Below are 23,870 nucleotides of genomic sequence, written 5' to 3'. Positions count from 1 at the left end.
ATACAGCAATCTGAGTCTTAAGACACCTATACAGATAACCAAATAACAGTATTTCCTTCACATTAATCCTTATATAAACAAATGTCTAAGAAACCTTAAAATCTGCCTTTTACATGGTTCTTATATACCTTAATCCAATAATCACATTTCTGAACCTCAATCTCAAAGAAATAAAGAATCAAAATTCAGGAAAAATAAAATGCATGTATAAGGAGTCATTAATATTAGATTAAAAGTTTAAAAACAAAGAAGTTTAAATACAGAAACAAAATGTTTAGCAACAGGAATGGTTACTAGTCATGTCACTTATGAGATAATGCAATGCTAGACAACTTGTCATTAGAACATCAACATAACTACACAAGCTCAGATGCTATCATCTCATTAAGCAGCAGCATCTTTACTGGACCACGATAATGGTGCGGCTCTCCCTGAGCCCTAAGCAGTGCTGCTCCGCCAGGTTACCTGTCTTAGGCAGCTTCTCCTCCCCTCTCCTGGGTTGCCTTCTACTACCACTTATTACACACATGGCTCTACCCTTAAGTTTTATCTGTATCTGCGTCTCTGCCTACTTATTTCTATCCCTAGAAGATACACAGTGGGATTTAGGCACCTCTGATGTGATAAGAATCCACTGCAAGCTAACTACAAAGTGTTTAACATTTATAAATGAAACATACCAGTATAGTCACATTAGTGTAAAATAGCAAAAAACTACAAAAAAAAGTTCAACATGTATGTCATATTACTATGGATGAACTTTAAAGGCATTATGCTCAGTAAAACAGAGTAGTTACAAAGAACTAATCATACTGTGCAGTCCCACATAACAGAGCTCCCTAGACAGTTTGATGGCAGTCAGGAGGCTGGGGAGGGGAACATGGAAATTACTGTTCAATGAGGTTCTATTTAAGAAAATGAAAAAGTTCTGGAAATGGAGAGTGATGGCCAACAACATGTTCTCAATGCCACCAATACTTAATACTGATTAAAATGCTAAGTTTAATCATCTCTATATTTTAACCATGATTTTTTTAAGTGTTAGTAGCTTTTATCTTGATACTCGATAAGCATTCTTTCCACCTCTCTAGACTTCTTATGCTAAACAGAGTTGCTTTTATAATGCAAAAGTGAATTCACCCTTAAAAGGATAGAAGCCATGAAAGTGGCTCATGACTGTTCTAAGCTAGGGAGATGCCAGAAGCTCAAAGGCATCAATCACACAGCTATAGCTGGGAGGCATGCTGGGTAAACAAGCGTGTTCCTTCCTCAGCTGTCCTCTACAAACATTCCCCCATCAGGGCTGCTCCCTACGGGATGAATGACCTCAGAAGGAAGAAGCTTCATGCATCTGCTCTTGGAGGATGAAGGTGCTCTCAGAGCTGGCAAAAGGCATACTGGAAGAGAAAGGGGGGTTCAAAGGCTACAAGCAAACAGCTTGAAGGAAGCGTCAGCACAGACACGCAGCCTCTCGCACTGCAGACCTGTGTAGTGTCCCCCTTGCATGGTGCCATGATGATTGCACACAGCATACAGATCATAGATGTAGTCCTCAGGGTCCCTCCCGAGTCCATAGGGCCGTCTCCATGGGGACCAATGAGATGGCAAACTCCAACTGCTCTGGCTTCTCTTAACCACATGAGGTGTCATGTCCAGGCCAGTCAAGGGAAACTTGACCATGTTCTGTAGTTTCATACGCCTGTCTCCTTCCTGTTGCAAGAAGAAAAACAAGTTCTGATAACATCTTAATGCAAGCAGATGGAAGTTCAGTTTAGCATGAAATGTGGGCCCTGTCTGTTAAATCACTTTGAATCACCTATCTGATACTTCCCAAAACACATAATAGAGAAACAGACTAATAGGGTTAAATGCCTACAGTTACAAGCTTTAGAACCACCTAAAGTAGAACCAATGAGCACCAACATGTAGGGGAAAATGAAGCTCTGGATTTTCATTTTTTTATCTTAGAGGCAAAGTGACAATCTCGGGTGGTTCATCCTGATACTTCTGTCAGAGGCCTGAAGATTAATGGAGTGTAACTACGCAAAGGGCAAGCCCTGATACCTAGCACAGGAGAGGCATTCATTAAGCAGTGACCCTTTCCTCTCTACTTCTCCATATTTACTTATTATCCAACAATCTTGAATAATCTGTATTTTCCATTAAACCCTTTGGGATATTCTTGAAAACTAAAAATCTGTTGAATGGATATTATTTCGTGTTTTCTATGTCCAGGAACACATTTAAAAACTAATCAGACACGATGTGACAATCCTAAGGATTTATGGATCTACTAAGGGAGATTTATGGATCTATTAAAGCTATCCATAGGAGAAAAGCTTCTGAATGAAGGCCAAGGTGAAGAACAGGGACTTTATTTTGTAGTGTAGAGGGAAACACTGAGGCTTGTAGGGAGGAAGTGATGTCACCAGAACTGTTAGTGAAGAACTGTGAGAAGTGTGCAAACACATTAGCAAGGGCAGCATTATAGAGGCTGAGAGATCTATTAGAAGGCTGCAGCTGCGTCTGTCTGAACAAAAACAGATAACCATTTAGTGGCAGGGTAACAGCAAGCAGGAACAGCCACCCCAGGGATCCATGGAAAAGCCAAATCAACTTGTACAAGTGGCTACCTAGATTAGAATGACAAGAAAAAATGCCAAAGAGGACACTGCAGTTTTGAGTCTGGAATTCTGGAAGGCAAGGTGAAGGAAATCAATTAGCATTAGGAGAAAACAGAGAAGGCTGGACTGGAAGCCTCAATCAACTTCTTACCTGCAGAACCCAAGCAGGATGTCCAAGGCAAATGCCATGTTTCCTTACCACAAAATCCCAACTCTGAAATCCAGAAGGGCTTTGGAATTTGATATACTCCTTAAGTTCCACATTGATGCTTAGAAAAACCCAAGACTGTGACTAGGTTGTATTGCCCTTGCCACCCTGCTACACCTTAAGTCTTCACATCTTTCCATTCCTGTTGCTACAAGCCTATCCTAAACCAGTAGCAGCCTCTACGATGCCCACAATACTTGCAACTCTTTATCTGCTAACCATCATGATCATTTCAAAACACATTTAGCAATTGCTGCTTCTGTTCAAAGCTCTTCACTAAAATGTGACTCTGCCTACAAGGATTTGCTTGAACAACTGCTGTCTATGCACCTCTCTCTTCCATCTCAGATCCCACCACCACCCCATCTTCTTGAACATGTCACTCCATTGTCCTGCTTTCAGCCTCTTCAGGCCCCAGGCTTAGCATACACTGCTTCCTGTCACATGAAGACACAGTACTGCTTCTCCTTCTCATCTAGCACATACCTGCTCATTTTTCAGGCACAAACTCTTTTAAATTCAGGCCACAAAGACTCACTAAGATTCATCTCTCATTACTCTGTCTAGGACATGCTTCACCTCAAGAGATAGACTGACTTTTAGGGGAAAATGACTCATAAAGTAGTACAACAAAAAGCAGGCATTTGTATCTAATTATGACTCCCCTCCCCAGCTACATAACAGCTCCTTGAAGCAGGACAACACTGCTCACTACATTAGGCAGAAACAGAATTCTACCTCTCTTACAAAGAAACACTTCACACACCTACAGTAAACACACTAAATTTTAAGCGAAACATTTGTAAGTCTACAGCAAACCCTCAAGAACAAAGTAAAATATGTGGACTTGAAGGATCATGGGATACTCAAAATTTGCTTTAGAACATGACCACTGATAGGGTAGGTCAAACACGTGTGAACATATTCAGACATCATCAGTGGATGAATCCAACAGTGTCACCAAAGAAACCACACAAGCCACCAAGAGGAGCCAAGAGAACAAGATCATGCTAGCTTTCCCCAGCAACAGGATTTCCTCACCTGCCGGAATCTCTTGAGGTGTATGATGAGCACGTCAGGCAGAGTCCACAGGCTTAATGTGATGCTCCCCTGCTGCAGCTGCTTACAATGTGGGCACCGCCAGGCGTCATCTGGAGCAAGCTGGAAACAAGGAGCAGGACTTCCATTAGGCACCACATTATGAAAGCCTTTGTCATAGCAGACAGTTGGACTACTTTCTTGCCAGGGCCTGGTATCATTCGGCATCTCTCTGGAAGCTGCACAGGAGGACAGCCAATGGGATAACACAATTACAAGTAGCACCTGGCTGGTGTGGATACCAGATGAGCGATAAACAAACCTCCCTTAAAGAAGAATGACTAAATGCTCTTCTTACAGATGCACCCAATCCCGGCCATGCTGCCAAATACAACTTATCACCTTTGCATCGATACGGACTTTCCTGGTCTAGAACATCTTACCTCAGCAAATCACACTATTGCCCATCAAAGTGGAACAAAGGGGACTATCCCCAGACCCAAGTCCCTCCCATTTTCCTTTCTTTCACCCCGTATCCCTCCATTTTGAGACTGCCTTTTCTCCACACTAACGTCCATGAATACCACTGTGCTCCAAGTTCTTGTTCACTCCCACCTACACTTCATGTGTCCTAACCCTTCTCTCCTCTGGCAGCACTGAACTGCTTCATGTAGTCTTCCTGACATGCTCTCAACAAGCTCTTCCAAACACTGGTCCAAAATTCTAAATCCAAATACAACAGCTCTAAATGGGAAAGTTGGGGATATGTCAACTTAAGAGGTTTCAAATGCATGAGAAATCCAGCCTAGAGAGACAACATCCAACCTGGAATCACACATGGGATGAGGTAAGGATGATGTCCTTCCTGGGAATGGAGGACAATTCCCAACAAAATGGAGGAGAAAAAGGCCAAAGTCAGAATCTTGGGGAAAATGTCTGTTTTAAAAGAAATACTCAACCTTATAAGTGACCAGGGTCTAAAGATACAGCCAAAAAACTGAAAACCAGAAGTATTCCCTTTAGGTAAAGCAAGAAAAAGTGGTGAGAAAAGTAGTCATTAGTACCATGCACCATATGGCAGTCAAATGAAATCTGAGCAAAGGCCAATGAGAGCCTCAGAGACCAATATCCACACTTCAAATCAGATAAACAAGAGACTTTGAGGGGCAAAAGGGCTACCAACAGTAAATTTGTGTAGAAGAGAGGAGAAAACACAGTCTGGTAAAAGCGAAGCACAACTGATGAGCTCTGTTTTCATGATGATGCAACTCAGAGTTTATGTCCACAGAAAAGACTGGGGGACAGAAGGGCAGATATTTGGGTAAATAAAAGTGATCAGAAAGCCAGATGAAAGGGGTCCAAACTATCATCAGGCAAGCCCACATCTCATGTGATATATCAATACTCCCCTTATGTGGCCATTTAGGCTCACACTTGTGTCAAAAGTAGGTTTCTGTCTGTTTAATTCTAATAAAAACAGATACTTTCATGCAAGGTAGTATTACTATCATAACATCTAATTTCAGTGACAGTGTCTAAGACATTTCTCTGTTTTCTGTACTGATTAAACTGGTGGAAAGCTCCGAGGCCTGCTGACTGTACTCGGAGAATCCTTGGCCTACCAAGTTTTTCTAGCAATAAGGGGCTAGCTCTACAGGAAAATGGACTTCCAGTCAGTCTTCTACATGGGTCTTCCTCATGTAGAACGACAAGACCACACTCTCTTCAGCCTTCCCAACCTCTACATTTTGTTCTTTATATAACTTAAGCCCAACATTTCATTCACAGGACAGTCCAAGTGTCCCCAACTACCAGAAGCCACCTTAAGGTCTCCCTCTTCGAAATACTCTTAGCTGCATCATAACTTCCAGATGTGCCATCCCCACCCTCTCTCACCTGTGTCCCAATGTGCTGTCTTCATTAACTGTACATTTGAACTGATAAAAAGAGCAGCACACAGCACCACCACAGTCTGGGCCCTCTTTCTAAAGCTTCCATGGACAGCACAGCACTAGCTCACACCTACATGGTACTACTCATCAGTACTGAGCCTCAAGACAGCTAGACACCAGACTATTGTCACACAACCAACTGCTAAGTCCCACCTCCTCCCCTATATCTTAGTTGAAGATTTGGTGTCTTTAAAAACTCAGTCATGTTATATAAGCAAGTTTTTTAATCACAAGTGTGTGACATGGGGCTGCCTTTTTTTGTCCACAGCTGATAATTGCCTCATGTGGCTCACAGAGGGGCGTGATCTTTGCCAGCTGGAGTTATTAGAACTCTGAGGACTCTGGGAGAGTATAAATACCAGAGCCCAGAGCGAGGAAGGGACTTCAAGACCCTCTGGAGGTGCTCCAAGGAGGCTGTTTGTTCGGCCTGCTGCATTTGCAGTTTACTGTTGCTGGACTACTGGATATCCTGACGGCTGAGATTGGTCACCCAAAGAATCCAACGACCCTAACAAGTGGGAACTAAGTCGAAAAAGGTCTATGTCCTCTGTTCTTTCTAACATTTTTTTTTCTCTCCTACCTAGGGTTGGGGGGTTAAAAGGGAGGTAGAGGTATTAAGGAATCCCAAATGAAATCTAGTTGTTTTTTTGTTTTTTTTTTTAAGTGCTTACACCTCCTTTATTTCTTTTTTTTTTTTTTCAATGCAGTTTATTCAGGAACCTTGAACAATCCTTGGACCCTGGGGAAAGCCAGCCCACAGCTTAAATAGCCTCTGGGTAGCCAACCCAGGCATGCCACGTGGGCAATGCAGATAGGTCCACATACATGGAAGCAAGCCAGATCCTCGGCCTTAGCCAAATGTGGAGTTGTTTTTCCTGTGCTGCAAATCTGTCTAAACAATTGTCGAGCTATATTTTAGGTAATTGGACTGGAGAATTCGATACTACGATGGAGCAGCTGAGAGTGGCCATTGTCACAGTAAATTCTACCAGAGTGGACGCAGGACTAGCCACAGGATTATCAACATGGATTGCTGCAGCCATGAATCATCTGAAGGAATGGGCGGGCATGGGAGCGTTAGCAGGCCTTCTGGTGTTGGTCTCCTTGGTTTGCCTGTGGTATATATGCAAGATTAGAGTCTCACAACAGTGTGATGCAGCCATGATCATTCAGGCCTTTACAGCCATTGAAGCAGGACATTCTCCCCAAGCATGGTTGGATACCATAAAAAGCTAAAATGTTATGCTCAGGATGCAAGGCTAAGCACTACACCTCCTTTATTTCTATACTGTTATTTTTGGCCCCATACTGAACTTCCCAAGTAACATTCCAGTACATATTTATTGAGCACTTCCTATGGACCAAGTACCTCTCTCAGATACAAGGATATTTAGTGAGAGACAGATAAATGCTGGCTCTAACTGGAGCTCACACTATCCTAACTCTCTCCCTTAGCTCTTGTGCTCCTGTCACACTGGTTATACTTCTGTTTTCAACCATGCTGAGCTCCTGCCTACCTTAGGACCTTTGCCTCCCTTATGTACTCTAGTGTGTGAACGACGTGAAAGCAGAACCACTCTTGATCACTGAGTATCAGAGTGCCTCGTGCAGGACTAAACACACTGCAGGTATTTTAAACGAATGAGCCTCTACAGCAGCCTATCTTGCCAGTACAAACTCTGCAATATAGAGCAGAGAGCTGTTTTCTCGAGCCAATGCTGCCATCAGCACGTCTGCTAACCCCTAAGCTTTATATTGCTTTCAAGTATCTCTCAAGGCAATTTTTAAACACAAACAGTGAAAAACACAGGATGAGCCAATGGTCTTCAATCAACCAGTTCCAAAGCCAACTGGCTATTTTATAATTAAGCTAAAAATTGATAAATACTTGTCTTTAAATGAACTATTTTTGAAGGAACTTGCTATAAGCAGGTTAGGGGAGAGAACACAGTGAGATTCTAAAAATGATTTCCCAATATTTGAGAAAATTACTTTTTGTTGTCATGTGACCAGAGGACCTATTTCAGGTTTATTTTAGTCTATTATCTATTATACATTTAGACCTAAATGGATACCAGGTCTTATGTAGGTAAACTCCTCATAACAGAAGGCACTCTGGCAGTTCAAACAATCATTCACTTGAAAACAAGGTAGAAGAATAGAAAAAAGAAAAAAGTTTTAAGTCCCTTCTAGTCCTGAGGTGCCTAATTCTATATGTACAAGATCAAAGGGTAAACTAACAGTCAAAATTAAATCCTGCCATGGTTTAAAACAAGTGCTCCCCAAAGGTTCATGTAGTAAATATTTGGTCCCTGACTGATAACACTATTTTTGTAGGTATTACAAACACCTGGCTAGAGGAAGTAGGTCACCCAGGGTAGACCTCTGGTGGTATCTTTTCTCTGACCCCTTCCTATCCTTCCTTTGTTTCCTGACAACCATGAGGCACGTAGCCTTCTTCTCTACATACCCCCCATCTCCAAGAGAGTCTGTCTCATGACAGATCCAGAATCAACAAAGGACTGTGGTCTGAAACCATGAGCTAAAATAGATCTTTCCTTCTTTAGTTATCATGAATATAAGGTGCTACACAAAGTGAGACTACACAAACATAGATCTTGCACAGCAACAGAAGACTGAATGACCTTTAAACACTCTCATCAAGACTTCTCATAAGCCTGGGCTCCACAGAGACTTAGCCATCCATCTACCTGTCCATTCAACATTTAAGTATTTACTGAATCCCTACTATGTGTAAACCACTATACCAAGTGGTCCAGCACACTATGATTCAACAGAACATGATATGAGCATTGCTCTGTACTGGAGCAACTGTCACGGAAGCATTTGAGATGGGGTTTACACAACTAAATAATTTTATTTTTCATTTTATCTTATTTACTTAATCTAAATTTGAAGCAGTACCAACACCTGTGATTACAGTACAAGTGTACTAAATTGAGAAAAACTGGATGTGTTGGTAGCCACACCTGTAATCCCAGCACTCAGGAGGGAGAAGTAGAGGACTACCTTGAGCTTAGACTATCCTAGTCTACATAGCAAGTGTTACACCAGCTAGGACTACATTGTAAGACCCTGTCTCAAAAACAAAAACAAAATAAAACAAATTAAAAAATTTTGAGAAAAGTTTTCATTACTAAGGAAAATAATAATAAGTTTTCATTAATAAGGAAAATTTAAAACTTCAAATTGAAATGAACAAAAAAATGTATCATTAAAAAGAAAACAAATAATTACAAAGGCTCATTTCTAGAGCTCTCCAAATACTCAAAAACTTACGTCACTCCTTGTTAAAGTCCTAAAAGGACTGACACTAAAAATGCCCACTTAAAAAAAAAAAAAGCCCACTTAAGCTGGGTGTGGGCATGGTGGCACACATCTTTAGTCCCAGTGCTTTGGAGGCAGAGGCAGGCAGATCTCTGAATTTGAGGCCAGCCTGGTCTATAAAGTGAATCCAGGACAGCCAAGGCTACACAAAGAAACCCTGTCTCAAAAAAAGCAAAACAAAACAAACCTACTTAAATGTGTAGAGCCTGAGGGAATGCAAATTCCTGGGGCATGTGCTTTCTTGGGCAGATTTAATATCTTTGCTGTCATCTTGTGGGCTCTGCATCTTACCCGTTCCTCTTTGGTGTAGAGTTGGAAACATTGAGATAAAGTGCAGGTTTGTGGCTGATGATGTTGCTCCTTCTGCAAACGGACACTTTCTGCATCAGGGATATACTCATCTTCAGTGTTTACAAACAAGCTGCAATTCAGAGAGAGGCAGCTTTCAGATCACGTCTCATAAAACAGGCACAACAACAGTTGTTTAAAGTAGCTATGAATTCATAACCTAGTAGATCAATGCATAAGAATGTGGTCATTCAACTCTTCTACATTCCAAAATGTTCTTGGAAATTTCTCCATCTGCAAAGTTATTTCAACAATTAACTTGCGGAGTCAGTGTTTCTCAAACACTGTGCTTACTTTTTTTTAAACTAAGTATACTGACGTATATGTACCTGTGTGGATATGCGCATGTGAATGTAGGAGCCCATACAGGCCAAAGTGTTGGCTCTCTTGAACCTGGAGTTACAAGCTGTTGTTAGCCACCTGATATAGGTGCTAGGACTTGAACTTGTTTCCTCTGCAACAGTAGTGTATGCTCTGAACTAGAACTCCCTCTCTGTTCATGATGCCTACATTCATTCTTGTCCATGGTATCTAAGGACATCCATTTGATACAAGCGTAATAGTATACAGTCATAAATTCCCTGAACACATTTGATCCTGACTAATATAAGCCTACAAGAGCTGATGAGCATATAACAGAAAATCAAAGTAGATCAAATTACACAGCAGTTAATGAACATACAGCTTTTCTCTCAGCAGCAAGTACATTTTCTAAAGTTTTGAGCCTTGGAAAGCAGTCAGGAAAAGAATAATAAACTGTTTCAATAAAGGGCTAAAGCACACCTAAGATACTGAGCTAATTGTAAGACTTGTATGTTCCAGCTAAACTGAAAGTACTGTGTGCTGTTAAAATGTAATAAAGAGAGAGAAGAGAAGAGAAGAGAAGAGAAGAGAAGAGAAGAGAAGAGAAGAGAAGAGAAGAGAAGAGAAGAGAAGAGAAGAGAAGAGAAGAACTTACAAATCTTTTGTCTCCTTGTCCCATTCTACTACCAATTTCACATGAGCTGTACCACCTGGTCCACAGGACTTTAATGCCCTAAAGAATGAAAGTGGAACCACATATTAGTTTTTAAACAAAAGAGTTTACTTAAATGTGATTTATATTCTATCTAGAATCTCATAATTATAGAAAATTCTTATAGTTCCCCATTAGAAAGTCTTTAATGAGACCAAGCCTCTGACTTTGTAAGTAGTTTACAAGCAGAACGAAAAATCCTTAAACTAAAACATCCAGTATAGAAATGAGTGTAAAAACTTGAGCATCACCCTGTAAGTTTGCTCATACATTCTCAGATGTTATGTATTATCTTTCCAACTTTGCCCAATGTCTCACCTCCAGAGACTAGACAGTTTCTTGGGAACAGTCTGTTCTCACACTTGCCCAACCCCACCCCACTATGCCTAACTTATATCAACTCCCCTGTGCCTTCCTTCTCCATAAATACACACCAACTAACTCAATGGTCATCACCATTTTTTGAGACGCTCATCAGTAATGCCTAATGTTACTCATCTTTTATCTTTTGTACATTGTACAATGTTTTAGATTATTTATCTTATCTACTTTCATGTCTAAAACCAAACAGTGACCTTTCAAATAAGATTATGCTGTTAAAAAAAAAATGGTGGTGGGGAGAGTGAGACAGGATTTCATACAACCCAGATCTCAGATCACTACATAGAAAAGGACAGCCTTCAAATCCTGATCGTCCTGTGCTGCCATAATAGACATGTGCCATCATGCCCAGCTTGTGTGCTTTTAAAAATTATGTGCTGAAAAATCATTACAAAAAAAAAAAAACAAAACAAAAACAGTACAACTTTTCCTATTTACGTAGCCACATATGGATAGTCTATAGACATATATCTGCTAGTACAATAGATCGTTAAAAAGATAATAGAATAGTATTATGAAAGTACAAGAGTAGCAAAGTAGATCACCTAATTCTATCAGAGGAGGAGGAACAATAAAGATTTTCACACTAAAGAAATTATAAACAGTAGAAACCACCCATGCAAAACACACATATGAGGCAATGCCATGTGGTCAAATAATCATAAGTACAATGAAGACAAAGGCAGGTTTGCTGTAGTTGGGAGAGAAATAGTAAAGAGACCGAATCAAAGAGAAGTAGAGTTCAAACTATGGGGCATGGCCTTTACCTTCTAGACCATAATTTACCAAGTAAAGGTAATAACTAGGGAATGACCAGAACATTAGCCTGGAACACTTCAATCTTGGTGAATAATAATGTAATTTGTTTATCATTCATTTATTTATGTTTATGTATACATGCATACATATATAAGTATGTGTTTTATATACAACATAGATATATATGTACATATAGAACACCTATGAAAGTGTTTCTTCTTCCTAACATGAGCTACTCTAATTTCAAGAAAGAATAAAGAATACTTCTTCTATGACAGCTAGTTTTACATCAAGCTAGAGTTACTGGAGAGAAGGGAGCCTCAATTGAGAAAATGCCTCCATAACAGCGAACTGTAAGCAAGCCTGTAGAGTGTTTTCTTAAATTAGTGATTGGTGTGAGAGGGCTGAGCCTCTTGTGGGTGGGGACTACCCTGGGCTGGTGGTCCTGGGTTTTACAGAAGACAAGCTGACAAGCCATGAGGAACAAGCCAGTGAGCAGCTCTCCTCCATGGCCTCTGCATCAGCTCCTGATTCCAGGTTCCTGCACTGTTAGTTCCTGTCCTGACTTCCTTAAATGATACACAGTAATATGGAAGTGTAAGGCCCCCAAACTTGCTTTTGGTCACAGTGTTTCATCACATCAATAGTGACCTTGACTACGACACTCCGTACCCAGTATAAATCAAAAGTAAAACAAGTGCTTAACTTCTACATAAGCTTAAAGAACTTAAGACACATGGAAATTATACCAGATATCAGATGTTACTTTAAGTGGCACATGTGCACTTGTGAGATTCTTGAAGGCAGTTGTGTGTTTGTCTTTTACCTTTCTACCGTAGGGTGGCACAAGGGATGTTCTTCCTGTGGCAACAAGTAAGTTATTCCCACAACACTGACCACACGCAAACTGAATGGACACACCTGTATCAAATGAAAATAGGCTGGCCTTAGTCAAAGGCATCTTTCACAGCAGATTTCCAAAACAGATCAGAGGTACAGCAAACAGCTCACTTTGCAAAATACTCCTCCACCTGAAGTACAAGGCACTCAGATGCAACTTATTTATCAGGTATGTAAGCATTCCCTTGCTGTCACTGGACGCTGATTTAACAGTCTTCCATGAATACCTTTATACGGTAACAGTAATTTTTAAAGTTACAGAAGTTTATAGCATCTTCATGCTGATCATATGCCAGCTGTACTAGACTGGCACCATAAAGAAATACACAACAATTCAAGAAAACTTCTGCAATGTTAACTCCTTTCAGAAACTAAAGAAAATTCTTAGTCTTGAAAATCCCAACAAAAGTAGTTTCACTGTACTAAATTGCTGCTTCTGAGTAAAAACCATGATCTATTGGGATACCAAAGTGCTTACAAACCTGAATGCTGACAGTAGGCCTCAAGAAATACTTCATCTTCTCCAGTATCTCCTTCTGCAGAAGGTCCCATGCTACTGTCTTTTCTAGGTGCAGGACAAAAGGCAGTCCGAATCTATAATACAAGATTCTGGTGAAGTCAGTCTGGAATGTGATCCAGCAATGAGGCTTTTCTGAGGGGGTCCCAAGTAGTTCTAATATGCAGTTAAAGTTGAAGACCACTGTTCTGGTTTCAGCTTCATTCATGCCCTAGTCGTTCAAGCCTCTGTAATGATCCCTTAATGTGTCCTTCTCTACACATTCAGATCGGTGGCAGACCACACACCCTCAGCATGCAACACCCTTCCCCACCCTTCTGTACTTTCTCCTACTCATCTGCATGACACCCTCATTCCCATAAAGCACAGTACTAGCCACTGGGTTACTAACACTGCCTGACTTTCCATCAGCCTCCATGTGCTAGCTCGGTTTACATCAACTTGACAAGCTACAGTCATTTTGGAAGAAGGAAATTAAATTGAGAAAATGCCCCGATCACACTGGCCTGCGGAGCATTTTCTTGACTGATGATTGATGTGGGAAGCCCAGCTCACTGTGATCCTATAGGTGTCATAAGAAAGCAGGCTCAGCAAGCCATGGTGAGCAAGTTAGTAAGCAACATTCCTCCACGGCTTCTGCTCCAGATCCTGAATCTAGATACTGCCCTGGCTTCCCTCCGTGCTGAAGTGCAACTTGAGAGTTGTGTGATGAAATAAACCTTTCCCTCCCCAAGCTGTTCATGGTCATGGTGCTTTACGATAGCAACAGAAACCCTAACTAAGACAGCAACAGGCTGATGGCAAGAAAGAAATTTTCTAACCTTAGAGACCTAAACAGCCAATGAGTAGAAAACAGAAGCTGCTGAATAAATCAATCAATCCATGAATGACAAATCTAACTAAAAGATGAACTCAGATGAAGACTCAGGCTGATAAAAAGTGGTAAAAGTACTAGAAAATCATTCCTTGACCATGACCATCACATTACTCAGAGCAGCCATACTGAAGCTATCTGCCTGAAAGGCCCCATGAATGAGACAGCTTCCTATCACAAAACAATGGCTCCACTTTTTTTTAATTTATTTTTATTTTTTAATTAATTACAGTTTATTCACTTTGTATCCCCCCTGTAGCTCCCTCCCCCCTCCCCTCCCAAGCTTCCCCTCCCTCCTTTAGTACCCTCCCCCAATCCATTGATTCGAACCTAGTCTATCAGTTCCCATCAGGACTGGCTGCGTTGTCTTCCTCTGTGGCCTGGTAAGGCTGCACCCCCACCCCCTGAGGGGGAGGTGATCAACAAGCAGGCCAATCAGTTCATGTCAGACAGTCCCTATTTCCTTCACTTGGGAACCCACTTGGACACTGAGCTGCCATGGATTACATCTGTGCAGGGATTCTAGATTATCTCCACGAATGGTCCTTGGTTGGAATATCAGTCTCAGAAAAGACCCCTGTGCAGAAAGTAAGACTCCACTCTTAAGAGCTTGGTGCCACAGAGGGGATTTCATAGGTCTCAATGTAATGAAAATACCACAAGCTCCCTTCCACTCTGTACCTTAAACACATCACACTGCACTGGGGCCCCTCTACACAGGTCCTCTTCCCAGATGCTCCCACAGCTCACTCCTCCTTGGGACACCTTCCTTCCAGTGAGATACCTTCCTGTGCTCTGGTTCTCATGTAGACCCAGAGCCTTTCCTCATTCACATGCTAACATTTTTGCCTGTGTCAATATCTTCAACATGGACTACTACCTGAGATTAAATGTATTTTCTTATTTCAGGTTGGCCTGAACTAACTAGGATGCCAGCTCCATGAGAACGAGGAACCTGTCTATATCCCCATGGTTTTGAACAGTACCGAAACACTGTAAGCAGCAGCATTATTGTTAATATCATTAATACACATGACAACACTTATGTTTATGTCACCACTCAAGGAACTTATTTCAAAGTGAAATACTAAAAGGCTCAAATAATGTCAATCCTGACTATTTAAAAAAAAAATCTGAGTCCTTCTGAGACACATTCAGCTGTTATTATCACTCAGGTAATACTTTTGTAATAAAGCTACTTTGAAAGATATTCTATAGTTCCCATATATTCTTAAAGAGGGCAGCAGAGAAATTTGAGAGATTTTTGACTCCCAGATTTCTGACTTATAATGCTGAGTGAATAATAGTGCCACTTGCCAAGACAGGAAATATTGGAAGAAAAAGATAAAGAGTTCAGTTTGGGACATAATTCTAGGGAGCATGTACCACCCAAACAAGCATGTTAAGACTTTTTTTTTTTTTTTTTTAGGTCTTAAGATACAGATTCAGAATTCTAAGATGTCTAGTACACACAGAACATAAGCTCTCAAAAGCTAGATAAGCTTTAAAAGTAAGTGCCTCGTATTCAAATTCTAACATCCTAATTTTATAGTCTTCCCCTTCCTAATCCAACAATTCAAGTCAACTTACACAGAAATTCCTTCTGCATTTCAGAATCAAAAATTAACTGCAGCTGGGAATGATGGCACATGCCTGTGACTCCAGCATTTTGGAAGGTAGGCTAGAGAATCAGGAGTTCACGTGTAGTCTGGGATACACAGTGAGTCCCTACCTCAAAAGCAAAATAAAATTCCTATTAAAGTAGATTTTTTTTCATTCCTGCTTTCAAAAGGATTTTTAAACATGTAGCCTCAAAAATGTCAGTAATTATTGTGAAATAAGCTGGTTCTTACCTTTTCCCTTGCTGCCCAGTGCAGGCCCGGTTACACACAAGCAGAACAATCTTGTCATTTGCCACTCTGGTGGGCAAGTCCACCTTCCCTTGTTTTGCTGCTATTGGTGGTGGGGAAGACAGTCTACGATGATCCAAGCCAAATTTCAAATGGTTTAGATTGTTATTTAAATGAATGCCTGAAACAGAATAAAACAGCTCAACTTAACTCTTTAAGATTCTTTTTATTCATTCATTACAAAGATTAGAAATAGAATAAAAAAACTGTCATTTACAATTCAAATAACAATTAAAAATAGGGACAAACACTCCACTACGAGATTATTCATCTAGCCATTAGGCTAGGTGTTGGCATTCATCGCCTGCTTTAGAATAGGCTTCCTATCTTTAAAACCGGAAATTAGAACTCTCCACCTAAGTCAAAATCAGGTACAGTTTCAAAGGGCAAGTTTGCTGGAATGACCCACAAATACAATTTAAAGTTAGATCCAGTAGCCAGTCATCAAATGCATTCCAGAATCAATAGAGACAACATGTGGAATCATCTACAAGGTCTCACTAGCAGTTTCTTGTCCCTGATTATTATTATAGAGATAAAACTGCACTTCCTAATCTAGAGCTGTGGTAAGTACATGATAACTAGAACAGATCAACCCACATTAGCAGAAACAGATGCCTGACAGACCGCACAAATCTTCAGGGCCCTATACCAGAGCTTCCTGTTATTCAGAGCCATCCAGTTAGTCAATACTATCATGAGGCTTTGTAGCCTTATGATATCTGTGAATATCTGACAATATCTGCTTATTTCTTTATTCTCTCAAAAGTATGTCACCTAATGAAACGCACCCCATAATGAAAAGGGGCCTTTCTGCCAACACCACCAACAATAATAACACTAAAAGAAAAAAACAGAACAGCTTACAGAAAAGCAATCACAACAAAGTTCTGGCAATAACCTAAGCAGCCAGCAATATAAAATAGAGGACTTGCTGTTAAGATGCAGTGGAATGACAACAATCTGAATGACAAGTACAGAGCTAATACCAAAATAAATTTCAGAAAGCTTAAAAAGGCAATCACTTGAACTTTAATCAAGCTACTAGAGAGAAGAGCACATTTTAGGCATAAATACCACAAAGAAATCCCAAAGAAACAAAAGTGGATACCACTTTATAAGCATTCTAAAGTGTGATGTGAAAAAAATAAAGATAACAGAAAACAAATCTGAAACAACAAATTACTTCAGTCCCCAGGTTCTTGGCAAAGGTAAGTGTGGAAAGTGAACAGGATTTCTAGTGAGATAAGAGGATGCTGTTCAACTGCTGCAAAGATCCATTCTTCATATCACAGTCCTGTGGCTCCTAAGCCATGGGACCTGGGGCCAGTGATTTAACCTCTAAATCCCAGCTGTCATTCCAGATCGAGGAATATGGTGCTCTCACGTGCTCTCACTGAATAGGGCACACATAATGTCTTTAGGTCACAAAGTAACATGCTTGCAAGTTCTTTCAACATAGACATGTTCTAGCTAGAATACGATATTTGGATATGAAATTCATTAATGCACAGGGACTCAATGTGATAAAATAATCCCTAAGCAATCAAGGATCAGGGACAGGACTGAGGAATTTTTCAGTTGAAAAATTACTAACTGGACTCTTGCTGCATATTAAAAACTGCTAGGTATAAAAAGATGAAGCATAGGTGACCAGTGCTCCAAAGAATGTCAGTATAGTGGGAAAAACAGAAGAGCACACAGATCATTTCCATCCACATGCTGATGAGCAGAAGCAATGACTGGAGCTCCATGATCAAGAGCTCGCAAGAACGCCCTTTACAGGCTCATGTACTTGAAGTCTTAGTCCTCAGCTAAAAACACTCCTAAGAGTCAGTGCAAACTCAAGGAACTAAGGCTTCACTAGAGGAAGCAGTCACTGAGGACATGCCTCTGACTCACTTACTTTTCTATCTTTGTTGCTACCTGACCATGTCCAAATATATTTTTTTATTTAGTTACAAAAGAAGTCGAGGCTATTTTTTCAGCTATACCTTTTTTCGCAATTTTTAAAGTTTTGATACTTTTTTCCTACAGTTTTTGTCTTGTTTATTTGTATTTTATTTATCATTGACCATAGGAATACAAATTCCTGTGGCAATGAGATGGATACAGATAAACAACAAAAAGGAAATAAAATCTGGGACACTGATTGATTGGTGATAATGCTGTAAAAAGAAAAAAAAAAAAATCCAGCTGGCTGAATGGGAAAAAGGGCATCCAAGGATCCAAGTACAAACTCATGTCAAAAATAGAAGAACCCAAATAAAAAAGTGGTTACTAATATTTAAAAGAAATCAGCAAGGTGCTGGAGATATGGCTATGCAGTTAAGAGCACCAACTGTTTTTCCAGAGGTCCTGAGTTCAATTCCTAACAACCACATGGTGGCTCACAACCATCTACAATGTGATCTGATGCCCTCTTCTGCTGTGTGTCAAGAAAGAGCATTCAAAATAAATAAATAAATATTAAAAAAAGAAAAATCAGCCTTACTCTCTGAGTAATATGAGAAAGGATGTCTTTATAATGTGCCCAATGGTTTTCAAGAATAAAGAAGTAACAGAACAGAGATATTAAAACAAATACACACACATCCAACAAGAGAATTCAAGTGGCTTAAGGCAAACTTGTACAAATAGGGTGAAGAAAAGCTGATGATCTGGTGAGGTACTGAGGTAGGCCCCTACAGAACGTGAAAGCAGTCAAGAACTGAGTGTAACAGACAGGTGAAGGATCAGATGTTCAACACACAGGAATCATATTTGGGGTTCAGAAGGATCACTACTAACAATAAAAGAAGTAGAGATTTTATTGAAAACAATAAAAAAAACACAACAGTATGCACTTAATCACAATTTTTAAATTGTACACTATCATATAACATTTCAGTGCCCACAGTGGTCAAATCTGTAAACTCAGGTGCGTTATAGAGACATCACCATTTACCTCTTTGACTGAGAATTCCTTCAGGCCTAAATATTTCTGGAGTCTCAAAGGCAAAAATGCAATCACTTTCATGAACCGTCTCCAGGTCATCTGTGTCACTAAAGGAACGATGGAACCCATCATAGTACATTTCTGTTAACACAATCTAAAAAATGGGGAAAATGTGAATAGTTGGGTAACTGGAAATTCAATATAAAAAGCTCTTCCAATCCTAAGCTGACCTTCACAAGACCATCAGGTTGGTAATTCTCGGTGGGGGCTATTAGATATCTTCTAGGACCACATAATTTGCTGGTAATGAGAGACTCACAGAAGAACAGTAGCCTCTGTAACTGTCTAACTGTACACTCTGAATCCAGAGCTCTATGGCACTAAATCCAGAGTTCCTCCAAGTTTGGGGAGAGGTGATAATAACAGAATTATTCATTCTTCTGTTTCACAGGAGGAAGAAGGCAAAAGAGACATGCCTAAAGTTCTTCATGTTTTCAGTCTCATGGAGAGGACAGTCTACATCTGAATCTAAGACATTCTTTTATATCATTAAATTCTCCTCTTTTTCAGATTAAAAGAAAAAGTCCAATGACCAATATAGATAGTCAAATGTCTATCTATATTGGAACACATAAAATCAACTCAAATGCCCAGTGACAGCAACTAGTTAAATATATTCCTACTTACTCAGAAAGCTACTAGAAAGTATGACCTGCATATATCTGCATTATGAAGCCAGACCCCAAGTAAACAAAAAGCAAAGCTAAGAATGATGCGTGTAAATAACTACTTTTAGGAAGAATTGTAGGATACTCCCAGAAAAAAAAAAAAAAAAATCTAAAGAATATTATATAATACAGCACTGAATTTAGTGACCTTCTTACCACTGATACTTAGAGACTTTTAATTTCCATGTTATACTTTTCTGATTGAACGGGCAGAGAACAATGGCTACATTCGGGGCTTCTGCTACAGATTCAGCAGCACTGCCCAATGCAAAACAACAGACAGGGCAGAGGAAGAGAAGGTTCCAGGTCCGGCCCGCCATCAACCAGCTCTGTGACCTTCAACAGGGCCTTCTGCAATGGGGTAAAGAGGCGCCATTGGGCAAACCACCAGTCCCCTGCCCCACTGTCACCTCACTAGTACCAACATTAAATAAGTCTATGAAGTAGAAAGCCCTGTGGTCTGTTTCACAAATGGCCCAGAAAAAATTGCTCCTCCCGTATTTCCTTCTAAGGATTTAATGCTTATGCTGCTTTCCTCATGGTGAACATGAAAGTGTAATTCACCTCTCCAGAAAGCTGAGAGCTAAAGCAAACTATCAATTATATCACCAACTGATACAACACATGAAAAGAGTGTGACAGCACTGAGGCTTTAAAGACACCACTGCATTTATTTTGGATGCCAAGAACTCTCTTCTCCCTGCCCTCCCCTCATCCTGGAGAGAAAAAGAATCAAGCAGCAATGTAAAGAAAATATCAATATTGTATCACTGTGCCAGTACTCAGCCTATGGAAACAGTGGAGCTCTGCTGCATTAAGGCAACACTACTTTACGTGTATCTGTCCTAATGGCGCCAAATGAGGTTGACGAATAAAATACATTTATTATTCAAGTGATTACATAGAAGCTTCCAGAAGCTAACCAGGGAAAAGCTATTTTACCAGTAAGTCATCCTTCCTTATAAAGCCTAAGAAATGTTTCCTGTAATATTTTTCCAGTAAAAATTGTGTATAAAATATGTTCAGTCACCAATAAGCCATAAGTATTTTTGGTCAATTTAAATATAACTAGTTATCAAAGATGTGTTACCTTTCCCTCCCCACAAAGGGGAAACCCAACTTTCCCTATGCAAACAAAAGACTCTGGTCTTCAAGGAAGAAAACGAAACAGGGTGGCAGATACGCCTCTGGTACACTGCACTTGCTTGCAGGAGGAAGAAAAGCAGCACAACAAGCACGTACTATGCACAGGGTACCACACTGGCGAGCTGCCCGCTCTCACCACTAACAAGCGGGACGGGTTCCTAAGCCTCTCTGTCAAATGTCACCGGAGTGGGAAAGGTTAAGTAATTACACTTTACAAACAAAGCCAAGAGGTCTTTCATAAAGCAGTTTTTCCTTTTATAAATACAATTAACTGAAGCAGACAAAGGTTTTTTCTACACTGTATTCTTTGAATTTGGATTCCCTCCATCCATTCTCCCCTTACCAGTAAATGCAACTGGTTTTAAATTTCCAACATGTTTGTCAGAAAAAAAAATCCAGATAAGCAAAAAGCAACAGCTTAATGGCTCATGTGTAGTCTTAGCAAGTTATTACCTGATCAGCGGGGATCTTTGTCTCCATCGACACAGCTTCCCGAAGTCTGGCAACAGTTCCAGACAGAGGCACGGCCACACCAATCCTCATGCAGTGGGAACATTTCCCTTGATACACTACAGTGACATAGAGAGGCCTGTACAGATCAAAGTCAGATCTTCTCATTAGTTACTTATTTTAGCTACAATACAGAAGAAATGAAACAAACCTGACCTGAAATCAATACAAAACCTAAAATGAGGCCTGGGCCATAGCTCAGTTGCCTAGCATGCACAACCCTGCATTCCCCTGGTAGGACATAAACCAGAAACAATGCCATATGCCTGCCACTGCAGCACTTGTTCAGAACCTAAAGGCAGGAGAGTGAGAGTTCAAGGTCATTCTCAGCTACACAAGTTTGAGGCCAGCCTGTGATACAAGAGACTATCTGAAAAGAAAAGAAGCTAAAGCTAACTCCCCCCTTATTTGGAAACCAAATGGGAAAAGTTAATTTAGACCTAACTAGAAACTATTAAACAAGTCAAAAGAACTTTGAAAAAGCTACCCTCATACAAGTATTTTTCAAGCAAGATATTCATAATTGGTTCTCTTTTCCTCCAAAACAGCCTAAGTTCTAGAAACTCTTAAGGTCTGAAATAAGTACAGGGAAGGTCTCCAGGGATTCTAGGACAATCAGTTTTTTAAAGGACTATGGCATGGGCTTGCCTCTATCATGTACCTGCTCAGCATGCACACTGAGAAAAGCATTTAGCTTCAAGAATTTAACAAGGCTAGTGTTCACTACCATTAAGCCTAAACTAAGTAATTGAAAAGCCTTAACAGGAGGCTACAGAGAAGAAGAAGAAGTACTCTACCACAGCAGACTGTTAATTTTATGCATACATTCTTACCTTGTATGGGGTAGAGGAATTGGCAAAGAAATGCACAGGAAAGGGTCAAAAGTGTTGCTCTGTTTCTGACAATGAGGACATGTCAAAGAAGATCTTTGAAAACAAAAATGTAAAACATTCACATTGAGATTACATAGAACTACATTAAGCAGACAAAAAAATAGGGAACATGTCATTTGCTCTTACCTATACTGGGCTTGAAAAAGTTCTTGTACAAAAGTGCTACACACAGGAAAAGATGGTCCCTCAGGCATCATATCAGTTTCTGATGGTGGCTTAAAAAAACAAAGTACAATTCACAGGCCTAAAGTATCAATTCTTGACTAAGTTGAATCTAAAATGCCATAAATACTCAACTTCCTTTATAAGCTGTATACGGAACCCAGGTGCTCTGCAACATGCTGTGCTAAGGTAAAGAGAACACAGCACACAGCCTGTAGGTCACATGGACTCATCCCCACAAACAGACTACTGCACACCTCATATATCTCTTTAGCCCGTTGGAAGACTGTCTAGCTCTCTTCACTAGGATGTTTCAATCTTCATCTTGATGCTTAATTCAGTCTGCTTCACATTTTATTTAGCTTTTCCATGTCCCTAACTACTAAGCATCTGCTACCATGTGTACAGAACACTGCACAGGAAGTTAGGCTACAAGGACTAGTAACACAGTGCCTGCCTCTAAGATTCTTCAATACAGTGTTGGAGTCAGCCATGTATACATATTTTAGGACAGTACAGTGGTCAGGAACAAAAAGATCTTAAGTCAGAATAATCCACCAACTTCCTAAAACTAGAAATTCTGAAATACAGATCAGACTTGTCACAAACTTCAAAAGCTCCACAGGGACGTATTCTTCCCACTGTATGAACTGCTTTATCTAGCATATTAAGGCTATGTGTACAAAAGTTGACTGAGAACTGCTATGTTACTCAGTAAGACCATTCTGGACTCAATTCCTATGCTCAAGTCTAACAGCAGAGATATTCATACATTTTCTTTCTGACTGTGTTACATGTTCTGCAAATCTGTATAGTATGTGTCTGTCTTATTAGAATAGACTGTAAGGTCCTTAAGGGTGGAACTGTGTTTTACGTACACTGCCAGCACAAAAAGCAGTAAAATATCCCATAAAGTGCCCACTTAGTTTTATACTCACCCAGAGCTAGTCACTCCACTTAATATAACAAACCCACAATGGAAGTTTGTGAGAAGACTTCCCTGTCTCTTTACCCCTTCCCCTGCTCCCTGATTGCCCCAAGGAGTCCATGTACTCACCTTCAGAGGAGGCTGGCCACTCTGCTTTACAGCATGATTGAGGTCTTCATGAACTCGATCCAAAAGCCAAAGCAGAAACTCCTGGGCGTCATGTTGGGAATTTCCTCGATACTGCAGAGCATTCTTTGACACAATACTCTGCAAGTGAATAAATCAGCACAAACAGTTGTGAGTTCCTGGCTCTAAAAACTATCATAATTCTGAAAGAGGGGTATACAGTCTCAAAAAGACTGCAAAAACAAATAAAACCAGAGGAAGGTCCTGATAACTGAAATTCAGTCAATAAGCAAGGTACTAATAGTTCACTTCTTAGCTGTGACATTAGCAGATGTTAATGACAAGGAAACTAGTACAGACTTTTAAAGGACTCTAGTGCTACTTTTGTTGACTTTTCTATAAATCTAAAATTATCCTAAGAATTAAATTTTAAGGAATAATTTTTATTAATACAGCAGTTATACAGAGAAGGTGTCAGAGGTAGAATAAAAGCTAGAGAAAGAATTGGAGGATAATGATAACATATCAAGAGATGTCACTTAAGCTTTGAAGGATCTAAATTAAA

The 23,870-nt window shown here is 40.1% G+C and overlaps 1 protein-coding gene across 1 annotated transcript in view; it reads right to left on the bottom strand.

Annotated features, from left to right (window-relative positions):
- Positions 1 to 23,870, bottom strand: part of Usp31 (ubiquitin specific peptidase 31) — a 63,341-nt gene that overhangs the window by 15,033 nt on the left and 24,438 nt on the right. Inside the window, exons 2-13 of the mRNA XM_021640639.2 lie at positions 23,309 to 23,446; positions 22,216 to 22,304; positions 22,030 to 22,122; positions 21,140 to 21,275; positions 18,822 to 18,966; positions 15,818 to 15,995; positions 13,056 to 13,167; positions 12,500 to 12,594; positions 10,477 to 10,554; positions 9,462 to 9,591; positions 3,874 to 3,993; positions 1,485 to 1,710 (exon numbers count right to left, since the gene is read on the bottom strand). Coding sequence (XP_021496314.1) covers positions 1,485 to 1,710; positions 3,874 to 3,993; positions 9,462 to 9,591; positions 10,477 to 10,554; positions 12,500 to 12,594; positions 13,056 to 13,167; positions 15,818 to 15,995; positions 18,822 to 18,966; positions 21,140 to 21,275; positions 22,030 to 22,122; positions 22,216 to 22,304; positions 23,309 to 23,446 — 1,540 coding nt within the window. The remainder of the gene's footprint in view (positions 1 to 1,484; positions 1,711 to 3,873; positions 3,994 to 9,461; positions 9,592 to 10,476; positions 10,555 to 12,499; positions 12,595 to 13,055; positions 13,168 to 15,817; positions 15,996 to 18,821; positions 18,967 to 21,139; positions 21,276 to 22,029; positions 22,123 to 22,215; positions 22,305 to 23,308; positions 23,447 to 23,870) is intronic.

Source organism: Meriones unguiculatus, chromosome 14 (assembly GCF_030254825.1).
Source record: "Meriones unguiculatus strain TT.TT164.6M chromosome 14, Bangor_MerUng_6.1, whole genome shotgun sequence".
Classification (NCBI taxonomy): domain Eukaryota; kingdom Metazoa; phylum Chordata; class Mammalia; order Rodentia; family Muridae; genus Meriones; species Meriones unguiculatus.
This window is presented reverse-complemented; position numbering and strand designations above follow the sequence as displayed.